At 41.6% G+C, this 23,005-nt stretch overlaps 1 protein-coding gene across 2 annotated transcripts; it reads right to left on the bottom strand.

Moving 5' to 3' along the window:
• Positions 1–1,620: 1,620 nt before the first annotated feature.
• LOC124071635 (nardilysin-like) lies at positions 1,621–22,971 on the bottom strand. Of its 2 annotated transcripts, none has more exons than XM_046412350.1 (32): positions 22,834–22,971; positions 21,944–22,298; positions 21,137–21,377; positions 20,434–20,515; positions 19,392–19,545; positions 18,011–18,084; positions 17,740–17,835; positions 17,418–17,540; positions 15,479–15,536; positions 14,840–14,913; positions 14,421–14,490; positions 14,111–14,188; positions 12,512–12,632; positions 10,840–10,898; positions 10,416–10,470; positions 10,224–10,328; positions 9,633–9,756; positions 9,233–9,319; positions 7,648–7,767; positions 7,468–7,519; positions 6,993–7,143; positions 6,044–6,171; positions 5,694–5,856; positions 5,447–5,478; positions 5,013–5,151; positions 4,883–4,930; positions 4,747–4,799; positions 4,022–4,105; positions 3,696–3,786; positions 3,339–3,455; positions 2,536–2,625; positions 1,621–2,424 (listed from the first exon to the last, which is right to left on the bottom strand). In XM_046412350.1, exons 2-32 carry the CDS (start codon positions 22,147–22,149, stop codon positions 2,200–2,202), a joined length of 3,300 nt encoding a protein of 1,099 aa, XP_046268306.1. In that variant the 5' UTR covers positions 22,150–22,298; positions 22,834–22,971; the 3' UTR covers positions 1,621–2,199. The 2 variants fall into 2 exon arrangements, with proteins under 2 accessions (XP_046268306.1, XP_046268307.1); XM_046412351.1 differs by lacking the exon at positions 22,834–22,971 and adding an exon at positions 22,454–22,826.
• Positions 22,972–23,005: the final 34 nt, after the last annotated feature.

Consider the following 23,005-nt stretch of genomic DNA (forward strand, 5'->3'; position numbering starts at 1 on the left):
GTAATCTTTACCTAACTTTATTACATGACGACTTATTTTTGCCTCCAGTGTCAGTTTATAGCTGTGGTGTAATGACAACATATGGCCAAAAGTATGTGGACACACTACAAAAAATGTAAAGCACAGGCAGCTGTAACAGTGGCTCTGTTCCTTTACTTGTCCCAGAAAGCGTCTCCAATGAGCTATAGCATCTACCAGGACCCTTGAAGTGGCTCACGTGAATGGAACACAACCGTCATTAATGTTGTTAATTACACTTGTGTTTTACAGACTTTGACATGTAAAATGTTTCCCTGTTGACATGGTGGGGCATCTGCTGGAAACATAATTTTAATGGGACAGAAACACTGGTGGAAGGACAGTTTGCTCTTCCCTGCTGAGGCCGCTGCCCCCGCGACCTGGACTCAGATAAGTGGAGGAAGACCAGATGAGACGAGAAACGCTTTCCAAAGGGGGAACAAACTTCAGCAGACCCGTGTCTTTAGCTCTCACTGCTTTAAAAACCAGCTTATCACGCAAAGTAATAGTATGGGACTAACCAGCTGACAGATGACATTAGCGACTAAATAGTGAGTTTGCAGGTTAAACGTTGTTCTTTGTCTTCGGGATGCGCCAGTAGGCAAATGTTTGCTTATAACTTCATCAGCTTAAAACGATAAAAACCAGATCTTTCACTTGAGCAAATATACTAATACCACACGATAATAATACTCCACCACAAGTAAAACTCCTGTATTCACAACCTTACTTAGGTATATAAATATTATCAGGAAAGTCATTGTGCAGTAAAATGGTATTGGTCAGTGTTTTACTGTTACTTATACTGTTTTTTGCTAATCCAAGAGTGATTTTAAATTTTCTGTTTATTTATCTGAAACGGTTGGAGAATTCTCTCAACCCGTAAAGAAACACAATCCTTCAATTTATCTAAAACAATTCAAACTCAAAATCACCACATCTGATTGTAACTGACAGGAAGAGGATGAAAAATGAAACCTGCACTGTAACCAGAAACTGTAGCTGTATAGTGGAGCAAAAAGTACAATATTTCCATGTAACTGAAACACTAAAGCAAAGTATGCCTCACAGAGCTTGTACTTTTGGCTTGCCACCCATTGTACAGATAGCATAATTATCATTATATGTGAAGCTGCTGCAGGTGAAGACTTTGCTACAGTGCGAGGTTCCCCTGTGGGCATATTAGTCAGTTCTGCTAACACGCTCTGCTGTGCTGGGCACCGGATTAGTTTTTAATTACGTTCAATAGTGCCGAGTGTCACCAGCCACCAAGGCGAACACGATGTCGGCGGTAACAACCTTTTCCTCGGGGAGAGTAACGCAGAATTTCGACAGAAATTAAACCCCTGTAAATTAGAGAGCTGTGCCATACTGAGTCACCTGCATGCAAACACTTCTGACCTCGCTGTTTTGCCACACAGTGGATTAAGTACTGGGTCGTGTCAAAAATGTAAAAAAAACAGCGAGAACATAAATCACTTCCCACTGTGCTAAAGAAAATGCAATGAAAAGGAATTTCAGACTAAACATTTCACTACTCTGAGTGTATGTTCACCGACGTAATACGTTCAAGCTTGTTTTAAGCAGTCAAATTACATTCAATCACTCATCACTCACTGATTTATTTCTTTTGTCTCACACCATGAGCCAGGTCAGCTAACAGGAGTAGCGCACAGCACAGCTTGGAAACCAGCACGCAATCACTCGAACACACACATCTGGAGTTCAAAGGACTCTGAATTTAGGCAGTTTTCACAGTTGATTTGTGTTTCTTACATGGCGTTAAACTCAGTCTGGGCTCCCACACAAGCAGTGGAAAAAGTCAGATTTGGAGCTGTAATAGCAGCTGAGCTCGGAGAACCAAATAAATGAGAATTTGATTCAAAGATTTTCGGTGTGGGATAGAGAAATAGATTGAGCGCTTCCACACTGTCTCAGTGTCTGACCATGTAAAATAACGGAGCGCGAGAAAGCAGAATAGATTGTTAAAAAAAAAAAAAAACAACCCAAAAAAACTAGATCACTTCCAATCTTTTTGCTTAAGCACACAGCGTGGGTAAAATCTACAGCCGGGCCCCTCACACAGAATCTTTGTCCAAAGAGGAACCAGAGCTGTTGAGTCCCTGAACGTGGCTCAGCGAGAGGCAAAGCACAGCCATCTGTGTGGCTCACAGTCTGGGGTTATTCGAGTATCTTGTGATAAGGAAAGAGAGGCAGGCCTTTAGTGAAAGCAGGAATGTCCATGATGGCTACCGAGCCCGCCATCTTGGGTGAGGCGGGAAGGAAAGTGAGCTTAGACACCTCGCCGTAGGTAGACCCGCTTAAATCCTCCTCTTTGCCTTCTTCTCCGTCTCGCTTTTTAGCACCAGCCTCCTCGTCATTCTCCTCAGCACCAAATCCAACCACCTTTGGGAGACATGGATACATTCAGTGTGCTGTTACGTGCACACGGAAGTGGAAAAAGCTAAACATTCACTGACAAACAAACTCACACACACGCAAAAGGCATAAGCTTACGTGCACACTGAGTTTGCGGCCGTTCTCTCCTCGATGCTCTTTGAACCAGGAGATCAGCTCAGCCCTGGTCATGTGCTTCAGAGCCTCGATCTAAACACACAGAAACACTGATGATGAGAAACCTCAGGGAGGGCTGAATGGCAGGTGTGCTTTCTCTGACAGACTAAAGCTACATTAACAGTGAATCAGTGAATCGATGAAGTGAGAGTCATCACCAAACTTTAGAGCTTCTTTTCGCTCTAAAGTTTCTTTACTCTCCACTCTGATCAAACATTTTTGATAAAAGTGTCAACAGGTGATTTTTAGCAAAAAAAGAAAAGGATCACACAGCCGCCAAATGGCAGACAGAAAAGGTTTTTATTGCTGGTGGATAAAACATTCATTACATATGTCCATCAGAACTGATTTTTAAAAACATGAGAATATATCAGTGTTATTATGTATATAAAATGATTTAACATAATTTAGTCTTATTTGAAGTCAGCTCTGCCATAAGATGCTGTCAGAAAGGCTGTATGCACAGCCCGCTTTCGTACAGCACCAGGGTTCAGGTCTGTTTCTGGTGTTTGACCTTGTCTTACAAAACTGTAAAGCTCAACACACACAGACATTACTGTCATGTATTTTTTTGTCTAAATGTAGATTAAGGTTAGGTTTTTTCATGTAAGGGAAAAATTTAGACTTACCCCTAAAGGATAAACACGATGTGTGAGCATTCGTCCATCTGTCTGATGATGTATGTGTGTGTGTGTATGTGTATGTATGTGTGTATGTGTGTGTGTGTGTGTCTGTTTTATCCTCACCTCTCTGTTGAGCCTGTCAAAAACATACTGCTGTGTAACCACCTCGGTCCAGTTCCTGTCCACTTCCTCCCCGAGGTGTGTGTCCTCACACTCCTTCAGCTTCACTAAAGCAGTCACCTGCACATAACACACACATTTAGTACACAGGGTTTCTACACACTGTTCTGACTTCCAGTGCGTGACGTGTGCCTGGGTCTTTCATGGTCACGAAATGTGTTGCTAATCCACCACAGTAACTTGAAAAACAACTTCTGACATTTCTAAAACATTGTGGTGATGCAGCATTTGCTGGAACTTTTCCATAACAACAACAAAAGCACAAATACACAAAAAATAAAATCACACACACACACAGACCTGAGTATTAAAGGCCTCCTCAGTCAGCGAATTGAGCTTCTCCCCAAATGAAGCCAAGAACTCTTCAATCTTTAATTCTACCAGCTCGGTACTGAGAGAGAAAAGTTCATGAGAGGTAAGAGATATATTATAGGCTATAGGGTTTTCATTTGATTCCTTTAGTCATTTATCATGTTCTCTGGCTTCTCTTTCCAGGGCCTGATAGATAAACTGTAGTTTGTGTCTGGGTGAACAGTAAGATCAATCACACCTTGGTTTTGGGAAAGCGGTTAAGATAAATCATATCTTGCTTTTGGGCAGCTGAAAGGCTTGTGTTGCAGACTCACTTGAACTTGGTGGCTTGTGTTTCCACGGTGACGGAGAAACCCAGAACGCCCGAGGTGTTTCTGCAGGTGGGGTAGACATGGTACCTGTGGAGGGATGCATGAAAAAGAAAAAAAAAAGATGGGAGATGTCAGAAACAGATAAACAACAACAGATCAAAATAACATGAAAAAGTTCATTACATTTGCCCACAGTTATTTTTTGCCCCTGTCCCGACTGTCTCTGCTTTGCAGTCTAGAAGAAAACCAGCCTGGAATTTAATCATAGAGCATCTAACAGGAGAGACTATTTGTACTGTGAATAAAGGTGAAACAAATTGTTCCAAGCTAACTACAGGCTTAGACATTACTAGCATGCACACACATGTGCATCAAAAGTCCACCACTTTCTTAACAAGATCAGCATATGCTTCATCTTCCAGAAAGCATAATAATAATAATAATGCACAGTTAAGACAGAGACATGTAGGAAGAAGTCAAAAAAGGTTCATATTCAGTTTGCACAGAAAATACTTGATGCAGAAAAGATATCAATTTACATCCAAAGACAAGAGAAATAAGAACACAGACAAAGAGAATTTGCTATTTTTTAAAGACACAACATAAACAAATAAAATTAACAGTAAATAAATGACTTATCACTGTGGGTGAGGTAAAATATGACAAAAGTTTTCTCTAAAAAATCTACACCGATTTTTTATTTTGGCCCAGTGTCAACACGCACTCACCCCAGAGTCTCTTTGGTCCGGAGGAAGTCAAAGCAGGGCTCCTCCATGTGCATCTGAAAGACAACAATGACTCAGTGGAGGATGGAAGAATGACAGACTTGGTGGAGGAAAGCAAACAAAATACATCAGCACTCACCACCATCAGTTCCATCAGTGTGTGTTCCCTCAAGGCTTTGGGGCCAGACTAGATAACAAAAAGTGAAATAATGTGCATAAAATAACTCATGCTAACGGCCAGAAGAGCTGATGTGCTCCAGATGTGGTACCTGGTAGTAAACGGTGACCTCAGAGTTGGCATCTCCCTTATTGAGTGATTTGACCTTACAGATGAGGTGCTTGAGAGGAAGCTCCACTACTCTGAACATCACCGGCACCTCTGCTGGCAGCTTGGAGAACTGCAGCTTTCTATCAGAGATTACAAAAAAAAGGGACAACAGAGCAAGAGGAAGGAAAGGACACAGAGAACAAAATAGAAAAGGACGTAAGGAGAGGAAGAAGAAGGAACAGAGCGAGAAAGTTTGAAAGAAGGAAATAAATATGAAGTATAAATGAAATACAAATGAAGAAGGTTAAAGGGGAATGATGGACTGAACAACTGAAGCAAATGCAAATTGCTGCGCTTGGCGGCAAACAAATCCATTTGATTGTATGGTGCTGGTGTTGTCATTAGGGAGTGAATTCAGTCTAATAGCAGACTTACTCTGTGACATACTGCAGGAACTGTTTTGACTCCTGGGGAGAAAACACAATAAAGCTTAATGAACAGGTAGAGATAAGAGAGACAGAGAGGATACAGACAGGAAAAGACAAACATCAGAACAATGTCAAGTACACTCAGAATCAACTGATGCAAGTACACGCATGAACATTAAGCGATTCATTAACTAATAAGCTAATTTTGTTGCTAATCAATCTGCTTGTCTGAGTGCCGCCTGTCGTCCACTTACAGCGCTGCTGAAGTTGCCCTGAACCAGTCCTTCAGCGTACAGCTCGGCCTTGAATTTCTGGCAGAACTCCATCAGCTCCTCATTGGTCAGACCGGCCGTCAGAGCCTGATACTTCTCCACCATGGACCAGCGAGAGTTCTCCAGGATCAGCAAACGCACATCCCTGAGAAAGAGGGGAGGCGAGAGGGTGGGGGGCAGCAAGAACAGGAGGTTTTTCCATTCAGGGCTATGTCACATTTCACCACTAGAAGGCATTACAGACTCAAAGATGAGTCAGAGAGTAAGATGTAAATGTCAGAGGAAAAGAAAAAAAACAAAACAAAAACAAAAACAAGAGGTAAACAACTCACTTGCTGAGTTTCTCAGGTTTAATGAGGATGTTGAAGTAGGTTTTCTTGAGCTGTTCTGCGAACATGCTGAAGACATCAGGGGAGGCAGAGAAATCAACCAGGTGGTCAATGATCAGGTGGAATAGCAGCTAAAGAGAGACAGGAAGAGAAAGGCAGACAGAATAACAGTCATCATCATGCACGAAGACAATGAAAACACATCTGCATGTGTCTCTGTCTAGAATAAATATGTCACATCACCTATGTGCAGCTGGGCAATTTTTTTACTGATCATCTGTTTAAAAGTGCTTTAAAAACTGAGCAGCAAGAGTAGTTGCATAGAAATGACTTCTTAAGGGAAAAGTTCTACATTTTATGAATTATATGTATCCACTTTCCTGCCAAGAATCAAATTAGAAGCATCATCAACATCAACTGTTTTTGTGGTAATTAAACAAATGAGAATGTGGGTTTTAGAGGTGCCGGTAGTTAGATTTTGTCACCTTTTCACAGTCAGGCTAGTTGTTTCCCCCCGTTTACAGTCGTTATGCTAAGCTAAGCTAGTTGTCTGCTAGCTCCAGCTAAGAGTGGCATCAATCTTTTCATCAGACTCACAGCAAGAAAACTAAGAAATATGTTTACTTAAATGTCAAACCATTTCCTAAAAGCTTTTCTTATCATCATAATGTTTGGTTGCCAGGTTGTGGCAAATACCAAATGGTGCATTTATTCCACCCAATGTACAGCACAAGATTTCTATCTAACATCCTTTATATACATGTAGCCACTGGGGAAAAAAAGTCTAAACCTTTTAAGGCTTTGTCTAGCACATATACAGCTCTCTGGTGCACATTAAGGATATGTACCACTATGAAATACTGCATCTCTTTCATAATGTACAACTGAACACCAAGTTTCCAGAAATACAGTTTGCTAATCAAGTGTGTTGGTGTGTTTTGCATTCACTCACAGGCAGTTTGTGGTTAAATCCTTTGACCTTAATGACCAGGCCGTGTTCACCTGCAACCAGTTTATATTCTAGCTGGGCCACTTCAGCCTCATAGGCCGGCTCTGCAAGGTTGTGGCCCAGGATGTTGACCAGAAGGTCAAACAAGACCACACTGGAGGAGAAGAGCAGGAAAAAGAAAGGAGGAAAGTAGAATAAGGAAGAGCCATAGAGGAGCAGTGAAGGAAAGGATGAGTTGCAGGAGAGAGAGAAAATGAAAAAGTGGAAGGATAAAACCAACGTAAAATGATGTGGGGAATGACAAAAGGTAAGGAGGAAGCAAAGAGGAGGAGTTGAGTGATGAAAAGGGGATGAAATTATAAGAGGGAAAAAGAAACAGAACAGAGGAGTGAGGGATGGCAGAAAAGAAAGACATTAATCAGTGTTGCAGCAAAAACAAACACTGCTTTCACAAGGTCATACTTGAGCCTGAACTCACTTCTTAGCAGACTGCTGGATTACAGGAGAGATTATGTGGAATCTGATGTAGGCTGCAGCGGGAAAAAAGGACAAGCGAGTGTCAACACCACCCTAATGATATTAAAAGACTTTATGGAAACATCTTGCATGCTAAATAATGCACAGACTACAGGTGCACACACATTCCCCCATATTTCACCTTTAGGGATTTTGAATTTGTTGTCCTTCTTGTACCACAGGCAGCCCCTGTCGCTGTCGGCTATCCGGACGGGGAACTCGGTGTCTGGACAGTCAGAAGGCTTCAGGGTGAAGTCAGTGGCTGAACAAATGCACATAAACAATAAAACATAATTCTACATGGTACAATCTCATAAATAATGTGTGAGCTTCAGCAAGTTAGTACCTCCAGTTTGGGACAAACAGGCAGGTAGTTTTCAAAACTGTTAAAAATGTCACCCCTACTCCCCCATAAATGAATGATTCAATAACCCTTGGGCCAATAAGTGAAGATGCATAAGTTCTCCGATTTGGCACTGTGGTGCCGTTGCCTTCCAAACTTTATAAAACAGACCACAATGCCAAAATGCATCAGCTCTTAACGGTGTGGTCAGAATTAGACCAGATGAGCCTCATTTGTGAGGTTTGAGTTCAAATCTTGACCTTGAACTTTAATTAATGTGAAGCAATTAGCCCAGTCAACACAATCTGCAAAGGTAACTGGAATTGTTTGATATGATGAAGGATTGGGGCTATTAATGTGATAACGGCTCCTGTTCTGGAAGGCATTTTCACCTCTGGCACATTACACAAGCTGGTTCTGTGATACAAGAAAATGATGTCACCTTCATTACCGGTGGGTTGATTATTATTTCTAAAAGAGAGGAAGGGTGCACCGATTTATGCCAAAGCTTATTTACGGTTTTGGGCAGTACCCCTGCATGTGCAGTGGTATATGTAGTCTCTCCAACTCTGCTTGAGACTGGTGGCTTGAAGGATCATTAGCCACTATTAGCAAAACACACAAAGATGAGTGGAGTTGCATTGGGCGAAATGTAGGCAACAGGTTTTGACGGGTTTTTAGATTTGATGTGTTTTCTTTAGTGTTTATTCTGTGATTCAATTATTAACACAGACAGTTTCAAATGACCCGAATGTCTCTCTGAGTGTTGATTAGGGTACACTTTCAACAAAGGCAGTGGTATCTAAAACCATCATGTTGACCAGCAAAGGCAGAATCACCAAAGACTTTTTCCTTTTGTTGTAAGAGCTGACCCGTGTTAACTGTCAAACTGTTAAGCTAAGCTAAGGGAACATATTAACTTTATAATTTGGGACAATAAAAAAAAAAAAAAAAAAAAAAAAAAAAAAAAAAGTGAAATGCCTCAAATTGCAAAGTGTTTCTCTGGACTGAATTTAAATTAGCGAGCAGCAAGTAACAAAAAACAAAACAAAACAAAACACATATTAAATCAGGACAGGATTAAAATCACTGTACAGCATACGCAATATTGAAATCACTCCTCATCTTCTTGAGAAATAAACACGGTATTAGGTTTGGATTGAGTTTTATAGATGACAGAATCCGCTGACCGAAATGCACTGCTCCTCTTTGGTCAATATATCCGATTACTGTTTTTGCTGGATGGATGAGCGGAGGGCAAAATTACAAACCGCTGGAGCAAGTCTAACTTCTGATCATCGTATCGGACACTTTTCAGATACTTGCTGGCCCACAAACCCCTTTCTTGGCCGCAGTGCCAAACACATGATGTTTATTCACCCACCGATGAACTTGTTTTCGGCAGGAAGGTGGAGGTCACTGTTCAGCTCCAGGTTCCCCGTCCACTGCTCCATCCACTCCTGCTGTATGTCTGCATGAAGGCAAAACATCTGTTAGCATGCAAGAAATACATGCGGTTTAGATTCAATTCACAAAAATTAAATCTTGGTATTCTTATTTGTTTATTTTTTGCATTTAAATGCTGTTCCAACAGTATTGTTTTGCACCTAAAGAGACAGAGATAAATGCTGGTGGTTCTACTACTGGCTGCCTGCATTATATCAGGCTGAATATCACCACACAAGAGGAAAAAGACAATGTATTCACTGAATGCCTACATTGTGGGAAGGAGCTCTTACACTGAGAGCAAACAAATAAACACACACACACACACAGACACACACCCTCCATGCTGTATTGTGTGCCAAACCACTTCTCCCTGAGGGGACACTGGCCCTCATGTTCCGGTGACAACAGCATCAGGTTGGCTTTCTCTGGGGTGAGGAGGGACAAAGCTGCACTGATCACCTACACACACACACACACACACACAAACACACACAAGCAAATAAAGTCAACTTTTCAGCAACAAGAGCAAAGTTGTTGCTTTTTCTTTTCTTTCTTTTTTTTTTAATCTTTGTTCTAAATTACTTGTTTATGTGAGAACAATTTTGGCTGTCAATCACCATAAGAGACAGCAAAACTGAACAGAGCTGAGAGTCATCAGAGGAAATATGCAAAGCCACAATTAGACCACAACATTTGACGCAAAAATAACATCCACCAATCAAAGACAGAGTAAACAGCTCTAGCAAATACATTTCTGTTATATAAAGCTATAAAATCAATCGCATATTGACAGAATAAATATAACTAGATATTTCCACTTTTCAAGTGACCCGTTTCTTCATCTAAAAAAAAAACAAAAAGGAAATATTGCGTTTCAGAATAAAAAGCCTGAACTGGTTTACTCCCTGAGCTACTGAACTACTTACTTCTGGGTTGAACTCAAACATCAGCTGATCTCCTGTCAGGAAGTCTTCTTTAGGGAACAGCTGCATGTTCTCACAGATGTCCTCGACGTACTCTATGGGGTCAATCTGACAAAGAGGAAATTGTCCTCAGCACTAAAAACACAATGTTAAGCTGAATCTAACGTAGCTGCACACAAATATTTGGATTCTTACTTGCTCTTGATAGTGAAACTCGTTCGCTTCAATCTTCTGAATCTCCTCATATATTCTGAATGCATGAACAAACAGACTGATATATTACTTTTTTTCATCCCAAACAGAAGCTCAGATGTCACAACATCCACGCTCCTTAAGACAGATTAGGGAACATAGCAAAAACAACAAATCTATAAATCAAAACATGAACAAACACCCAACCAAACACACACATCACATTAACTTGTCAATATCCAGTATAAAGGAGTATTAACTACCCCCTGGCTACAATTTACCAAAGAGAGAGACAGACTGAATTCAGAGGCTCTGTTTGAATGTTTTTTTTTTCTATGCATCTGTGTGTGTGTGTGTGTGTGTGTGTGTGTGTGTGTGTGTGTGTGTGTTTGTTGTTCAGTGAGGCTGCATTTGTGTGTGACGGTGCCTTTTCTGGGGTCCGAGCGTCTGCAGCATCTTCAGGTACTGGAACACCAGATGAGTCACCTGTGAAAGACCACAACCACACAGGAATTACATGCTGTAACTCAAACGTCCTTCAGCTTTTTAAAAGAATCATTAAAAAGTCCATTTTGTTGGTAAAATTACTTTGAAATGCCTCTTTTTTTGCCAATAATGATGGGGGTTAAATGAAACACACTGTTAAGTTTTATAAACCATACCAATTACACTGATGCGAAGCACAGGCTGCCAATGCCACTGACTATTGTTATGTGATTACAGTCATTAAAACAAGCTATGATAATTATTTTAAAATGTGTCTTCATTTAAATACTAAGCAGAAAGTAATGTGCGTCTTTATTCGCTGCCTTTTAGGAATTCAAACATGTAAATGAGAACGTCGCCTCCGCTTGTGAATAAAGAGTACTAATTATTAACTGTGAACAACAGGGTCGTCAATGTCGACCAAGCGGTGTGTCGGAGGAGAAGTATGGCAAAATAGTTGCCATGGATGCAACAGGTGCACGCCGCAGAGACAAATTTGTGCGGACATCAAAGTGGCATCAATCTACTCGTCGGACGCTTGACAAGAAAGTGATGAACTATTTCTTTAAGGGGCTGAAGGTTTAGAATTCAAGAGGTGCAAAAATCTATTAGAAACATTAAAACATACAAACCAGAACAAATGATTACAAAGAAAACCAGACGTTTTAAAACTTCTGATCTTTTCTTGTTGTGCATTTCTTTGTTTATGAGGATTTGTTTTTTCAGCAATATTTTTATTCAAATTTTCAACTAACTTTCGACGACATAGAAGCAAAAGTGCTCTCGTGCAGTTTCTCCGCCTTTCAAAAGGGTCCCCGGATTATTATATCCCTCTCATAAGTACTGTAAGAAGAGCAGGTACATTTATAACCCACCTGCTATGTTCATCACATTACCGAAAACTTTAAGTTGTCATCCTGGTAGCAAGTGAGCCTCAGGTGTGCCACACACCTCCAGCTGACATAATACCACAGATATGCCACTTCCTCAGAGCACTGTGCAGGCCACATTTGACCATGTTTTTCTCCCAAGTCAGAAAAGTAGAGCCCTGTGATTCAAACAACTCCAGGTTCATCCTCTCCAGAAGAAAAAATGAGCGATGAAGAGCCCTTGATCACAACATCCTCAAGGCCACTGCAGCATTTATACTGCAGAAATAAATGCGAGTTTGTTGACTTGAAACATCTATTCACATAAGTACTTCAGATTAGAAAACAGTCCTCCTGTTGAATAATAGCCGACTTCCTCCCTGTTTAACAGAAGCATTGTCATAGCAACTGATAACACAGACCGCTTCCTTGAAATGACCCGTTGTATTAATAAAAAACAAGACAAAGAAGCCAGCTGAGTCCATGCAGGGTACATCTACCTTACACTGTTACCAGCATCTGCTGAACATACAGCCAAGATTCCAGTGTCTGCACCATCTAGACTAACTTACAAGAAAAACAGCGATGCTCTCTACCATCTGACAAATAATTTAGGATGAATGAACTGGAGATGAATGTGTAAACCTTATTTTCTGTTCAGGCCAGAGCTGCAGTGTTTCCATGTATCCAAATATAAAAGAAGAATAAAGACAAGGAAAGTAAAAAGTGAGATATTTTCTTTACCTTGCAGAAGTTTTGGAAACCTTCATCAGTGAGGGTGATGGAGATGGAGAAGATAGAGTAGGTGCTGTTTTGGTCAAAGCCACTTTCACTGTTTCCTCCAAACAAAGCCAGAGCCCAGCACCTACGCACGCATGCACACACACACAGAATGGAGAAATAACATGTATAATTCTGTTATGCATTCATGCTGCCCTGCATGCATCTTTTGATTCATTTAAAAATGAAAAGCAACTCAGAACAGCACATTTGAAATCTTCTCGGACTGGAGTAATCCGTCACAGCCAACATCACGTCTGCTTTTATCTGTATGAAGAAATGTTCTGGCGGTGAGATGATGGACTGAAAGGCAAAGGTTGGTTTGAAAAGGCAGCACTGCATTGCCAAACATGTAGAAACGATGTTGACTGTGATGGATGACGCCGAGCGAGTTTTGAATCTCGGAAAGTTTTCACGCTGCACTGAAATGAACTGAAGCCAGCAGTGGGGAAAAAATACACAGAAAAAGTTCTTCTGTTGTGTGGTAAATGGACTAAAAACTGCAAAAACTCTGGTATGATCCTTTCAACTTCAAGGCATCTAATCAGTAGTGGTCAAACCACTATGTGTCTGTGTGAGATGGATGCGAGGGCTGGGCGATATGACCCTGAAGTGATTTCACAACCTTACAGGGTATTTCTGTGATAATGACAAAATACTGAGAAATATTTCTGGTTTAGAGCTCACGATATCTGCTGTGCTCTCCTCACCCTCAGCTGGGTGCTTCTGCTTGATGTGGTGAAATAGGTTTGCCTCCTTTTAGTGCTTCCTGCCCTTCTTTCACATCTCTGTGGTTTGTTGTACATCTGATCTTTTGGGACTAAACCACTTCCACGCTACTGAAGTTGTTTCCCTTTTTGGAAGATTCTTGTTGTCATGGCAAGACGTCACTATGCCAACAAGTCAGAATATTGACATCACCACAATGATGCCCCCCCCCCCTCCCATAACAAAATAAAGAATGTACCCATATGACCATGACTAGCACAGCCCTTATGGACACACAGGAAGACAGACCATTTTTCAATTTCACCGAGGGGCGACAAAAATGGCCCAATTTCAAAGTAGTCTCTCGGCCCCTGACGTAATGATTGTCTGAACTCAATAAAAAACAACCACTTTACTGCTGCAGCAGTTTGTTTCGACTGGGAATTGAGACCGAGCACGCTCAAATTTCACTGTCGTCATTTATCAACAATTGGAAACAGCGCACACAGTAAATAGGAATATTCTATCAAATGCTCCAAGTGGTGCTGATGGTAAAGGGACTCTTGGATGAGCTCTTGGTACTGTGGGACTACACGGGGTTTGGCGAATCACTTTGCCACTTAGCAACAAGAGGCTGAAATGCTCTCGTACAAACACATCCAGGGATGAGAAAGTATGAATCACATCGTCAAGTGGGCTGGCAAAGTGTATATATTGAGGATTGGCCTCCAACACTCAGGACTCGTTCAAAGCTTCAAAAAGCTCATGTATACCCAGCAAATTGAAGACCTTTTAATTGGGGATTGGAGTGCCCTCGAATCAGAAAAATAAACAGACAGAGGCGATAACACTCACTTCTTCCTGAGCAGTGAGAGGATGCTTCCTGTGCCTTCATGACCAATCAGCCAAGAGATGTAGTGGAGAGGCTTCACTCTGAAAAGAGGAGGGAAGAACATGAAAAGGAGAAACAAAAAACATTGATGCAATCCCTCTACAATCAGGGCAAAGCAGGGCATCTCTTGGCTGGTCTAAGTCTATGTTTATACGAAGAGGCTCTCGCAGGAGAAAGGAGACAGAGACATGTGGGGGAAAAAAAAGATGGTCTGCTATGTCTAATTCTGCATTTGTGTGTATATGTACTGCGTATCTGCTGTATGGAGCTCACCTGTAGTATTTCTCCTGAGGAGGAAGGGCCCACGTGATATTTAAAGCATGAACTTTCCTAACAGGGACGACTGCAAACACACAGGCACACAGTGAGGGAAACTCCGTGATGCATTTCCTCAATACTTTTGGCTTGTGATCCGTTAAAATAAAGCTGAGACACCACAACATCTCATTCGCTTGTGTATGTTGAGACACTGTAAGCTCAGGTTCAACCAAAATTATTTCTTCCATCCCATGTTGCTCTTTTTGAATGCCTTTTTGAGGCCTGAGGAGGCGAAATTATGAAGTAAAGCACAAGAACAGATGAAACTCCTCAGATTTATTTATTCAGTGTTTGAGAAGCACTGCTCTACAGAACCACCAGAGTACACCAGATGTGTTCAGTTTTCAGAGGTGCACAGTGAGATTGATCAGTACCTCTGTAGAGCTTGTTAAAAGCCGATGTATCAAAGGGATCCAGCATATCAGAGAAATCTGGCTTGGGTAGATCACTGTAGACACAAAAACAGAATTATGGGAAGCAAGAGTGATGATACTCTATCAATTAAACAACCCCTTAATGTCACCACATGCCACTGAACACGTCCAAAACCCACCAGGATCCTTCTTCATGACTGTAAAAATGTAATGTTGGTCAAGAAAACAACAAATAATACAAGTGTTGCTGTGTAACTGCAGTGATTTCTAAAAATGTCTATAAAAATGAAAATGGCAGGGTTACATAATTTAAATGATCGAATTAAAGGCTGGAGGTTATGTGGTTTTGAACTAACAGTGATATGTATGTTTATTTTATTAAAAAAAAAAAACAAAAACAAAAAAATCCTGCTGCAGTAACTCCTGAAGCAAACATGTAAGAAAGCACTAATTTAACTCATTTTAGGGAGAAACAGTCCCTTTCAGGTGTCCTGTCTGAGAGGCAAAAAGAGCCGAGAATGAGACGGAGGGAGGCTTGACATTTACATTTGAGCAGAGACTCGAAAGGATATTCAGTCTCAATCTACATAACACCAGCACCTCATCACAGTGACTGAGAGCCACTTCTCCAAAACTCACTTGTTAGGCACCTCGCTGAAGATCTCTCTCACCCACTCCTCCAGAGTGTCCAGCTTCTCTAAAGGACAGACCGAGTGAGGGAGGATGAATTAGACTTTGAGTGCAACTCAATAATTCTGGTTGAAAACTCATAACTGGGCTTACTGTTAGCCCCGCTCATATAAGTGAGAAACAAAGAAAGAAAAAAAAACATATTTGGGAATATTAGGAGGTTCCTGTCCTGTTTTAATATTGGTGGTGGGGCAGCCCTTTTTGTTTACACACATTTTAATACTACTTATGGTCATTTTTTCTGCAATAACCATTCAGTGGAAGAATCCCTCTTTCCCATGTGGGATTAATAGATAAAGATGCATGCATGTTTTTCAGCATGATTACTTTATCTCACTGATGAAAACCTGCCTGTTCACCGAGCCCTGTCCTACAGTAAGAGCAGTATCAATACGAGGTAAGGATCCGTCTCACATCAGGTCACGTTCAGGACACAAGAACACTTTTCTTCCAGCAAGCATTCTTCGCCTGAGGAAAAGTACTCCTGCCTGGCGCGCCGTGTGAGATCAGATCGTAATTGAATGCTCACAGCATGATGTAAAAAAGTCCGGTTACTTGAATTTATTTTTTCATAAAACAGCATGGCACGGTGAATCTTTTCAGCCCACTTTGTTTGACTGTCCTGTAAATGGGAGAAGAAGCTGCTCAGCTTTCTGCCTATAGAAATCAATACTTGTGTAGTTTGGATGCGTCTGAACGTGTTCTCGAAACACACAGGTACCCACCACAGGCGTCGCGAAATCAAGCAGGAGTAAATGTTAAAAATGTCAGCTTAAAGCTAAACTTTCTAAATCAACAATGGATCAAACGTAGCGTGAAAGTAATCTGCTAATATGAAAAACCCACAGAGAATTCTCCTCAGGCCTACAGAGCGTTTTAGTCGGTTAGCTCATTGGCTCATGGGGTCTCAACCACCTTGATTCTGGTAGAAAAGCTAAAAAAAAAAGAATTGCACATATGCTGCTCAGCACAAAACATCAGACAAAGCTAGCCAGTCGGTGAACATAATGGAGCAATTTAGCAGCTAAACAGTCAGATATTTACCTCAGGAGTTGGTGGAGACCAAAAAGTAAGAAGCAGAGTGAACACTGGACTTGGATATTAATTTGGGGGGGGGGGGGGGGGGGGGCAAAAATAAGACTCCAAATGAGTCTTGTTCCATGTACACTGGATGTCTCAGCTACATAAGGTGATATGTCAACATTGTGTTTACAGCCCCAAAGCAACCAAAGTGAGTTAACCCTGTTTTAAAATGGCCTGCCCATCAAAATGACTGCAGTTAAATACCTTGTCAAGAGACAAATTTTAACTTCATATTTCCCAATTAGTAGTCAAATGTTTTGTTTTCCAAGTGAAAAGGTGGTAGCATTACATCTTTGCCGTTTGAGCGGATCAGGAAATCAACTCCTTTTGCATCACTTTACCAAGGTTTGACTCTCTAGCTGAAGAGCAATTGAAGATGTTAAGTAGCACTGGAGGTTTCAACAGGAAAACAGAAGGCAAATAATTCAGCTCATTTATAAGGACGACTTTCAGCACAAATGCCAACACGAGTCATTATTTTACTTGTACACGGTAGTAAATTATCCGTGTAATGTTTTGCTGTGAAAGCCTGAATAAACATGTCGGACATTTTGTATCTGAGGCTGTTTTGAGAAATATCGAAATTTGAATTGATTGAAGAATAACTGACCACAGTTGGCTGAACATGGATGGATCGTTATCAGAGCTGCGACTAATGATCGATTTAACTTAAGATTTGTTTTTTGTTGTTTTTTTTCAATTAACCAACTCATTTGTATGACATTACAGAAATCGATTTAATTTCTGTCAATATATTAACAGGCTGGTTCTTGATGTATAATTAAAGAAAACAGATTTTTCTGACCTTTTGACTGCACAGCCAGAGTCATATAGTGGGCAGAGTAGTGTTTCTTCCAAAATGCTCTCAGTCGCTTATAAACATTGATCTTCTTCCTCTTTGGTTCCTGCTTCAGCGTCTCTGCATTCCCTGGTGTTTGTCACAAGTCAGCAGTCAATTCAGCGCTACTATAAAACACTGTAAAAAAATGATCTACAAAGGCAGGGATATCAGCAAGAAAAAAGGACACTTAACATCTGTCTCAGCGCTCCTGTTTGCTATTATTTCACGTACCCCAAGGAGGCCCTGCGTGTATTAGGCGTCCCAGCGGTTGTGTTTACCAACTCACCCCAGCAGAACTTGCCCATAGGGTGCCCAGGTTTGGCCAAGCTGCCAAACAGCATCTCCTTCCTGTGGGAGTCCGACGGCTTAGCCAGCTGGTACTCTAAAAGACAGAAGGAGAGATAGAAAAACTTAAGACAAGACGGTGATCACCAGTGTGCAAAAGAGCCGCATGAGGAGAACTCAATTCGATAATGCAGCCCATGAAATGTTTAACTTTAAGTACAACAGTTGAAATTTAACTTCTCAGCACGGGGGATTGAGGCACAGAGACTCACCGCTGTCGACGGCCTCTACCTCCCTATCGATGGCGTCTCGGATCATCAGGGGGCAGATGAAGAACTGAGCCCACCTAAGAAGTTGACAGGACAGACAGACTATAATCGGTTGGGGGGGGGAGGCAAATAACAGCCTGTGAAAAAGGACACAGGTGAGACTGGGACATTCAGATGTAGACTGCAGACAACAGAAGAGTGGTGGGAGGCTGATTGAGCCTGTAATGTTTGTCTGTAATATCCTGGAACTCTTCAGATTCTGTGGCATGAATGGGAACAGTTTTCAAATCGCACTTCAATAATTCATTATTTTGACAGGCAAAAGCGCTTTCCCCACTGTATTAAGACAGTAAAAGTTTCGGGAATTGTTGCAGTGGATGATCTTGCTCAAGGACAAGTTCATCTCTGAAATGTGACGAGAGGCAAGTTGCTGCAGGAAGACGTTGGTGTAAATGTGAGTCAGAGATGGGGAGAGTAGTTTGGAGTTTACTTAGAAGAACTGCTTACAAGAATTTATTTCCAAAGTCGTGGCTGAATATTTAGCTGATTTTAACAATCTAGATGAGGCAACAACTCATCTTCCATGAGATTTCACAGCGAGACTTCTCCTCGAGGGAGACCTGCGCTTCTGGTTAAACAAAAAGGATTTTTCTCCATAACAAAAAGGACCGTCTCTGTAGGGATCCTTCCCATAATGCTGTCTGACACTTAGAGTACCGATCTCAGCCTGTGAGTGGCAAAAACAAGCACTTTCAGCGGATGTAACACTGACAGTTGGGAGTTGCCCCAAAGGATAACACTGAAGCCATTACAGCCACGTCGCAGCGGCCAGCCGAAGAGAGAAGATTCTACCTAACTGATCTACAGGATCATTTACAATCCAAAATATGTAAACATAAGGCCCAGGTTTTAAAATATCGTAATTCTTCTTCTACTGTTATCAAAATAAAGCATACAATTAGGTATAATTTTTAAAAAAAAGCGTAATACCAACTGTATCAACGGCCTCACACTTGTTTAGATTAGAAGAGTTGATATGGAATGAAATTAGGGTTGACACATGCAATAACACTTGGTTAAAATGCTGTTTACTAGCAATGTGAAATGGGGAGCGATTCTTTTACATTTCTTAAAAACAACACAATAAACCGCTAAATTACAAAATGTTATTTTAATGACGATTAAAATTTTAAAGGTGCGTACAACATTATCTGGTAGATCACTTGTTCAAAATATGCCTTGTCACAAAGTGCCCAATAAGCTATCATCTTCTAGTATGCATGTAATAAACGTCTGTGTCTGGATTTATCATAATAAGCATCATATGATAGTTGTGGAGAGTCCACTTCTTAAAAGCAAAAAAGAACCTCTGATCCTTTCGCACCTGTCAAGAGCCTCTTTGAAGTTTTTCCTCTGGACGTCAAACTGGAAGACGGTCCTCTCGCAGTCGGTGGAGGCGTTGTCGCTTCCACCGTGCTTCTTGAGGAAAGCATCGAAGCCATTCTCTGAGGGGTACTTCTCACTGCCCATGAACACCACTGGGACACCATGGAAAAACAGTCGGGGCGAGAGAGAGGCAGAGAACTGGTTGTAAATCAAAAAATAAAATAACATAAAGGAAAACTCAACAGCAGCTGCTTGGTAATGTGCCTTGCATTTGTGGTTTGTCTTTTTATGTGGACAGCTGGCCAAACAGACAGCGTGGAGTTATGTTTCCTGCTGAGCCGCAACAGAATTTGATAGAACATTTTTCTCCAATATAGCTGTAATAGATATCTCTAAATGTTGCTGTTAACATCTTGTGACAGCTTTGATGACAGAATGTAAGAAAGAGTACGGCTATCTTTTCAAACGGACCATTTAGGAACATGTTCAAGAGTCGTATCAGTAGAGGAGATAGATATAACAGTTTCTGCACTGACAGTAGCATCAAAACGCTGGAATGCTATTCAGAAGATGTGCTCCATTTCAGAAGAAGAGAGCAACTTTTTGCTTTATTTCTGAACCAGATAAAAACCTCAATGCAACAAGGTCCTACTCATTCTTTGTTGCTTGGCGGAAGATATTTTGGGAAATGTCAGAAATTATTAAGTTGCGTAGAAGTAGACAAAACAGGTTCAGAAAAAGAGGGTACATTAAATAATTTAAAACAGCAAAATAACTGACATGCATTGAATACTGTTGCTGTGTTTTTCCTTGTCCAAATCCAGGCAAAGAGTCTAAGGGTATGGGATGTCTCATGTTAAACAAGACTATGAGGCAAATTAATCATTCATGAATTTTGGCAATATAAATAAAACCGACATGTATTGACTTGAGAGGTGATGGAAATCAATATGAGAGTATCCGTGGAAGAATAAACCCTTGACCAAGCAAAGATGAAAATTTCCTTTTCTTGACTTGATCCTCTCTGGTTGACTACTCACTGTGTTCCAGAAAGTGAGCGAGGCCGGGGAGGTCACTGGGGTCACTGAAGCTGCCCACTCCAACACACAGCGCTGCTGCAGACTGACACACACACACACAGCACGCCAAGTCATGTGTCAGTCTGACGGTGCACTTAAAGGATAAGTCTAATGTTTGTTTGTTTTTTCGTACTGTCGACAAATCCCATAAAAGAACCAAAAGCAATTCCTTATTCCTCTGTGCCACAGACTTTCAGTTTTGCTCTGGGTGATGTGTTCCTGCTGTGCCTTAAATACTGATTTATTTTTAGTTAATCCTACATACACCGTCCTGCTGCCTTAAAATACTCAAACCAAATCTGTGACTGAAAATAGTCCTCAACAAACACACTATTCACTGCAGTTTAAGCACCGTTTGCTAAAACCCTACAGTGCCCAGGCCTTATAACCACTGCTTAACAATGAAACATAGTTGTGACTGTTTTTTAAAAGTCTTACATCTTTTGTAGGAACTATTGGAAACAGTGCAGGGGAGTTTTAGTGGGTTGTCCAGGTGTGTTATTTAACAGCACTACCAACCGGTTTTCCAGTTTGTGCTGACAACTCTTTTTCATAAACAACATCTGCATGTTTGATTTTACTACAAACGTCTTTAGTTTCAACATGACTGAAGCTTTTTTCTCCTCTTTTCTGAGACCCACATCTAAAAACATCTTAGTGCTACCTGTTTCTCTGCATTTCCTTTCTTCTTTTTCCCCTCATTGTCATCATCTTCACCATCACTGTCATTCTCATCATCGTCGTCATCCTCCTCAGACTCGTCCTCCGTTTCATCTCCAGACCCACTGTCTTCCTCTTCCTCTTCACCTTCATCTTCTCCTTCTGAGTCCTCGTCTTCGGATGCTGCCGGGCCGCTGTAGTCTGAGATGAGCAGAGCACGCAGGCCGTTGTCCAGCACGATGTACCTGCGGGGAGTGAAGTCAAAAGGTGAAACAGCGCAGGGAGTTTTGAGTAAGAGCGCAGCTTCACTGAGTTTTACAGCTTTCTTTGTTTGTTTCTTGCTTTGAACAGGCTGTTAAATCAAAGGTCTCTTTGCAGACTACATCATATACCCTTTGAGACTCCAGTCCTATGCTTTTCCATTGCAAAATTTCTCTGTGTGTGTGCTCCACAGAGGTTTCCGGCACTGATGTGTGTGCTTATAGCATGAAATCATCCCATTAAAGCACAACAATACTGTACTGCTTCAGCTAGAAGGGAGGCTCCATATCATTCTTGGATCTGGGTTAGTGGATCTGGGTCATTTTCTCAGCACTTTTAAACTCATGAATATGAGCAAATAGCATCCTCACATATGTATTGCTGCACGAAAAATCATATTAATGACAAAGACTGATAGTTAAGTACTTTGTACAAACTAGAGGAGATAAATCATGCAACAGAGCTACACTACACTGCATAATTTAAATACTCAGGAGAATCGCTGGTGCAAAAGCTTGATTTCACTTGTGCAAGTAGAGGTGTGCTTTACCTGTACTGTTTGGGGTCACTGGGGGACTTGATTATCTCGCTGTCTCCAACATTGTCCTCTCCTCCTCCTCCCACTGCTGCTGAGTCCCCTGCAGCCTGGCTCTCCTCCCGGGACACCGGGTCTATATCTTCTGCTGAGGCTCCTGTTTGAACTGAGCCTGAGGACTCACACGCTGGGACGTTTCTGGATTTGTTTGTCTGCGGCATCCTCGGCAGAGATGACGGGACTCTGGCACTGCGGGCTGACAGCGAGGCGCGACCATAAACAACAGGACAGCTCGCTGTCACCGGTAATTTACTTCTCAACACGGCAACACACCGTGTCAGTCTGAACGCTGCTATGATGAAGACCCTCCCTGACGGACGAGCATGGAAAAACAAAAGCTCAGTTACCAAAGGGATCGAAACAACGCAGGTTTACCAAGACTCTCTGTAGAAGAGGCCTATAGGTTTGAACCAGAGCAGATTCTCTTTCACACACACACACACACACATAACACAGTTCACACACCAGCCAGCGCTCCACAATACAGCTATTCACAGGCTGTCTGGTGGTTTCGTCCTATTCAGCTAGATGTCAGCTAAAATACGACCACGCCAGACGACCCCAACCAAAACCTGGACCTCTCATCTGCACGACAAGACTTTAACACAGCGACACAGTCCACCAAGAACCGTAGTAATACGTAGTAATAAGAAAAAAGGACTAGAGTATCCTATAACATAAATGAGCACTACAGGCTACAAGAAGAATTTAATGTCAACAAATGACAACACGTGTTGTTTCAATGGGTTTTATCGGGTTCGGTTAGGGGTCTGGTTCAAGGCAAACCCGAACCGAGACTTTAACAACTACTTCATGAAGCCGGTGCGATAAGAATGTATCCATACCTTCCTTCCTGCTGACAGCACAAGGGCCTCAGTATATGTGAATACTAGCGTCTCACCCAACAAGGAGCGCCGTGATTCGCTGAGAAGATTCGGCGCTGTATCATTCTGTCCTCTGATTGGTTCTCGTGTCAAAGGGGCGTGGCTTGTGCGTCAACACGTGTGCGCCGCGCAG

This window comes from Scatophagus argus, chromosome 15, assembly GCF_020382885.2.
Source record: "Scatophagus argus isolate fScaArg1 chromosome 15, fScaArg1.pri, whole genome shotgun sequence".
Classification (NCBI taxonomy): Eukaryota; Metazoa; Chordata; class Actinopteri; family Scatophagidae; genus Scatophagus; species Scatophagus argus.